This window comes from Polypterus senegalus, chromosome 4, assembly GCF_016835505.1.
Source record: "Polypterus senegalus isolate Bchr_013 chromosome 4, ASM1683550v1, whole genome shotgun sequence".
Classification (NCBI taxonomy): domain Eukaryota; kingdom Metazoa; phylum Chordata; class Cladistia; order Polypteriformes; family Polypteridae; genus Polypterus; species Polypterus senegalus.
In genome coordinates, this window is record NC_053157.1 from 186903365 (window position 1) to 186909364 (window position 6000).

Genomic DNA, 6000 nt, shown 5'->3' on the forward strand with positions numbered 1-6000 from the left:
GGCCCAATGAGTTCCAAAAAGATAGCATTCAGATGTTAAAATATTGTCATAGTCTGTGAATGAGTAAGAAAGCAGCAAGTTCTTGTATATTATTCACATGTTATTTATAAAAATAGCCCAGAACTTCAGTAGCCTCTGTTTTCCACCAGAATGCTCCAGTTAGTTCTTACCTGTATGAAAGTTTGTGTGCCTGACCTTCAGTTGTGATCCGTCCATCCATCTTCCAAACATGCTTATCCGGAGCAGGGACACGGAGAAGTTTTAGCCTTTTTCAGTAAGCATAGGGACAAGACAGGAACAATAATTTATCTCTGGGTGTTAAAATTTCGAAAAGAACCTTGTTTGACAGGACGTATACTATAGCCTTGCAAATGTCAGTAAAAATGTTCAATAACTCTTTACGTTGTCTGCATCAGATTGAAAACATTTTTGAGTTTTGCACCATTATATACCCTAGTTGACCTTCAAACCAGAGAATGGTTCTTCGGTGTTTGTTGTTGGCTGCCATTCAAATTTAGTTGTTTTTTTTATATGATATAGTAGTCATTAAATATGCACTGGACTTAATTGTCTCTATCCATCTCATTACTTCTGTTCATTTTTACAGAGTACTGAATCATACCATATCAAATAAATCATATTGTTCTATTCTTAAGCCATAGTGCCTGATACATTAATGCTTCAGTTCTGTCTGACCAGAAATGCAGTTGGTTTATGAAAATGTTAAATATTCAGATATTGTTCCTGCCTTGCACTTAGTGCTTGCTGTAATAGGCTCCAGCATCCCAACAACCCTGTTCTGAATAACTGGGTTTCAATAATGGATGGATGGATGAAATTATAGTGAAGAGGGGACAAATGTGTAGATATCAACATTAGTAAAACGAGTAAAAAATTAAAATTATAGAGAGTGCTGGCAATTTACAAATGTTATGAAAAGATGGTGTGAAGTTTGAATTCTAATACTACTGGTACTAATTTCAACATTACACCTCCATGGAATGAAAAGATAACAAGGAGAATGTCACTGCACAAAATTACAATGGCAAATGCCTAATTCCATCTTGGTGTCCTGAATATGGAGTAGGCATCCTTATTGTGATGCAGAGCTTTTCTGTACATTGGTTGACAAACACAGATACCTGTTAAGTGTTCCCCAAATAGGATGTATGTATACTTTTTAAATGCCTATTGGCTATTGATTACATTGTCAATTCCAGAATTACATCATATTTTTTACAATTCAGCATTCATTGCATTTAGGTCAGTTTTTAATCTATATACAATTTGTAAATGTGGAAGACTATCCAAACTTAAAGCAGCAGAAGGCCAGGCAAATGTGTGTAAAAGTAATATATGTACGTGCACATAGATAAACAGTTTTCTACTACAACAGCATTTATTTACATAGCACATTTTCATACAAAAAGTCTAGCACAAAGTGCTTTACAAGATGCAATAAAAAGGAAGTTAATGTATAAAACATAAACAAGATTAGACAATATTATTATACTGTATATAATAAAGAAAAAGGTAAGGTGGGGTGCCCAGGAGGACAGAAAAAACAAAAAATGGAAATCTGCAAGGGTTCCAAGGCGCAAAGACCTCCCATCCCCCACTGGGCATTCTACCAAACATAGATGGTCTAAGATGGTCTAAATCAGTCCTCATGGTTTACAGGCTTAACATGGAAGAGTTTAATGATGGTGGTCATGTGGACATCTGGGATACCTGCCATTCAATCCATAAACCATAGTATTAGTCTGGCATTTTTTCAGTTGGTAAAATATTCAAAATTTTAGGTGCATAGCAGCAAAAAGCCGCCTCACCACTTCTTTTCAGGTTGTCTCTTGTATATATAAGCATTCAGCACTAACTGTAACCAATTGATGTCTTTCTTAGGTAGTCATGTAAGGAGTGTGTTACAGTAATCTAGTTGGCAGAAAACAAATGTGTTAACTATTTCAGTGTCTTGCAAAGTTATGAGAAGTCTAACTTCTGCTATATCCCTTAAGTGGAAAAATGCAATCCTAGTAATCTGACTAATATGTGATTTAAAATTTAGGTCAGAGTCAATAGTTACCTCTAAATTCTTTACCTCTGACTTCCCTTTTAAGCCTCAGGGATCAAGTTTATATTTGATACCCTCACTATACGCATTTTTGTCAATCAGTAAGATTTCTGTTTTCTCCTTATTTAGTTTGAGAAAGTTACTGCTCATCCAGTCGGAAATACAAGTAAGACACGTGATCAGAGAGCGATGATTGTCAGGGTCATCAGGCACTATCTATAAATAATAAAAACTCATTAACTGTTCGATAATTAAAATGCATGTTTCTGAAGTAATAGTGCAGTCAGTGATACAGACATCTGGCCCCATGTTGTCATTTTTATTTATTTCATTTTTAGTGATGTAGGTCACTACAGTTTTTATAAGCAGAACGTTGGCACATGTTCTTTACAGGTTGTTTAAAATGCCGTCCATTCACTTCAACACATTTTTCACAACAAAGAAACGTTTCTTAAAAAATATATGTACATATAAAATTGCTGCCTCTTTACTTCTGAGATGTCCTTTATAATTCCAAGTGCTCCCAAGTAATATGATGTCTTTGTAAACCATTCACTAGTGTGCAATTATTTTATCCACTGATTTTAACTATGTTTTTCTTCTCCAAATTTTATCAGGCCGCATTCCAGATAGTCTGAAAAACTGTGTCAACAAAGACTACCTTTCCCAAGCCACACACTGGGCAAACATGGATCCAACAGTTGTACACCAAGAGCTCAATGGAGCATACAGGTAAAAATACCAAAATAATGCATCTAGTTTTTCCTACTTAGCTCTGCCTCTTCCAAAATATGTCATATATTTCTATAGGTGGAGAACACTTTGATAATTAATCCTGCCCTTTCAAAGCCCTTGTTCTTTACATAAACAATTTTTGTAAATTTAATGCATGCTTCTCACCTAAAAGAGTTTAAAATGCTGTTTCGTTTAGAGATTCGTGTACCTTTGGACAAAACTCATTTCTGCATTTGTAAAATATATTTTAAAAACATTTTTTTTTACATTTGTTTAACCAGACTAACTCACCAGACATGCTGTATCATTGTCTTGATCACTGTCTGGTTTGCACACTTTCACAGTGAATCCAAGTGTGTAATTGAATTTTGTAGAAGATTGATCTTTTAAAGCTGGATGTTTTTCATTGCCATTGCTTTCCAGTGTATTTATTTAAAGACTTGAATCTTTTGTAAGTATGTTACTTTTTAATCTTCTACCCAGAGAACCTTACCCAAAACAGGTTTTAAAGCATTTTACAAATTCTGCTAGATTATTGTCAACAAAGTCAATTGTATTAGCTTGTTCATAGTTTCAGATTCTCCATTATCAGTAAAATAAAAGAGGCAAATTGTTGTAGTGTTTGCATTTCAAAATAATACATGCAAGATATGATTCACAGTCTTACTAACAGTAAGATAAACTGACCAGTAACACAATTTTCACATTTGTATTTAGCAAAAAAAATGTCTTGATGAAGGTAATTCAATTTAGTTTTTCTTGTTTCTTTTTTATGATCAGCCTTTATTATTAATAATTCAAATCAATAATACATTAATTTGAAGTGCTGTTAAAAGATAACAGGTACCCTTTTAAGAACATTTTATGGACATTATTCAAAATTGTTAGAGATTGCAAGTATATAACAGTAGATTTAAAATACTGTTGTTTCCATTTGATTCCTTAGTCACATTCAAGCTGTCGTACAAAACTTAAGGATGAGTGACCATGCTGGGATTTAATACAGGCTCATCAGAATTTTGTGTGTTTGAATCCGAATACTGAAAGGTAAAAAGAAAAACGTAGCCTAAGTCTAAAAACGAAAATGAGCCAATAACACCAAAACATGGGCACCCAAGGTTTTCTTGAAATTTGAAAAATACTTAATTTACTTTGTAGCAAGTCCATATACATTTTAAAGAAATGGATTTTGTTTTTATAATACTGCTGACCCATATCCTTTAAAAGTTCCACAATTACTTTATTTACAGAATTGCTCCCTCCCAGATAATAATATTTATTTCACATTTAGATAAATTAAAAGGTTTTATAGATTCATCTGAGGGAGACAAAGTTTGGTTCTACTGTCAAATTTCACAATTCAAGTGAGACTTGACAACCTATACCAATTAATATATCGCCTTTTATTATTAGTAGTTGCTTTTTTATTTATTAAAAGTTTTTTAATAGCAGATCTGTTCTTGTCAGCGGTTATAAATCAGATTTTCCCAAGTGTTGGTTCAGAGTTTGACCAAACAGTGCATTATAGGTAGCAATTATAGCTTTCTTTAGATTTTTTTCTGAAAATTGGGTGTCTTGTAGATTATGGCAAAGAACAAGGGCTCTGACAAGAGCGGATCTGAAATATTATATTTAATGTTCACAAAATACAGAAAATATTAGTCATTTATATTTATTTGTTTTGGTTTTTTTTAGAATCAGAATAGTGTTTTACATCTTGATATTAATGTGGCCATTCTAAAGCTTTTTGAAAGTACTGAGAAGCTTGTAAATATGATCGTGTAGACTAATTTTCTTTCTTTAACTTTTTCGTCCTCTGGGATAGGTACCCACCTGGTGTTGTGAGCCTGGCCCCCGCAGGTCTTCCCCAAACAGTAGAAGGAATTGTCCCTAATGCCATGCCTTTATCACACGGCCTTCCAACAGTAGCCCATCCCCCGCATGCCCCATCTCCGGGCCAGACTGTCAAACCAGAAGCTGACAGAGAGCAGCATCCCAGTGACCAGTTGTAGCTGGCAAAGCTTGCAGTCACAGAGTGGCCTGCTACAACAATGGAGAAGAGATTGAAACAATTGTAGACCAGCGGTAATACAATGAACTTAAAGGGAGCTGACTATGATTTTAGAAACTTATCCAAGAATATGAGGAAAGTGTTTTGGGGAAAGGAAGAAGATGTTGGAAAGAGAATTTTAAAATATTTTCCTCCATATAAATTGTAGTTTGTCACTGTCCAGTGGACTGATTTGTTTCTGTGTGTTATGGGTTCTTTGTTAAGCAAGAAAAGTTATTGTAGTTAATTATATCATGAATGTAACATGTCTGTGTACAGTTTTTAGAACATTAAAATGGTTTTTTGCTTAGTGGTCAAACAGAAAAAAAAGTAAAGGAGGCATTCAACCAACTGATTTTGTGGGAAAACAAATTATTTTCTTTTTATATTTTCGAAACACGCCCAAATAGAGGCAGTTCTGCAAACTTTCTCAGGAAATTAAATTTTTTTCCCAGTTATGTTCCTTTCAAAACCACATAGTGCATTGTTTTTGTACCTGCTTGTCTTATTTTTTTAGAATGATTTAGAGAAACATAAAATTAAATCAATCACTTTGCTTATTTTTTTGGCATGAATTCCCTTAGTTTCAATCTTAAGGGCACACGTGTTAAATGAGATTATGGGGAAAGTGATGTCTCATAGAAACTGCTCACCATGCTTCTGTCACCCATTTCAGTGTAAATAATTGATGGTAATGCATTAAGAATTAAAGGTTTTAAATAAGGGCACTAGTCTACAGGAAGGTAGCAACATTTCATCGCCTACATCAGTTCCCTCCTGGTAAAGTGGTAGGCTAGCAATATCTTTTGGTTAAGAAAAGCAAAACTAAACAAAATCATGTTTGTGACTGTATCCATTTGTATGAATTATTTTAAAAGAAATAAAATTCAAATTAAACATCTTTTCTGCCTCACATTTTTTGTGCCAGTATCTTTATCATGGGAATAAATGTTAATGTTTCATCTTGATTGCCAGAATCTGTGTATTATTAAAAACAATATTCTAATCCTGCATTATATGTTACCTTATGCAGATCAGTAGCAATGTGTTATGATGGCAAGTTTTCTTTCTGTTTGCTGTAGCTGTGTGGTCACTGTGTTTTTGAGCCAAGTTCAATAATGAATCACTTGGGCTGTGGTTGACA

General features: G+C 34.0%; 1 protein-coding gene across 4 annotated transcripts in view; it reads left to right on the top strand.

Moving 5' to 3' along the window:
• Window positions 1–5757, top strand: part of LOC120527867 (C-terminal binding protein 1) — a 443475-nt gene extending 437718 nt beyond the window's left edge. For 3 of the 4 annotated variants that reach the window (XM_039751777.1, XM_039751778.1, XM_039751775.1), the window contains 2 exons: window positions 2689–2803; window positions 4632–5757. In XM_039751777.1, the coding sequence (XP_039607711.1) occupies window positions 2689–2803; window positions 4632–4818 (302 nt within the window). In that variant the 3' untranslated portion in view covers window positions 4819–5757. Of the gene's footprint in view, window positions 1–2688; window positions 2804–3752; window positions 3854–4631 lie in introns of all 4 variants that reach the window. The other variant, XM_039751779.1, reaches the window with a different exon arrangement.
• Window positions 5758–6000: the final 243 nt, after the last annotated feature.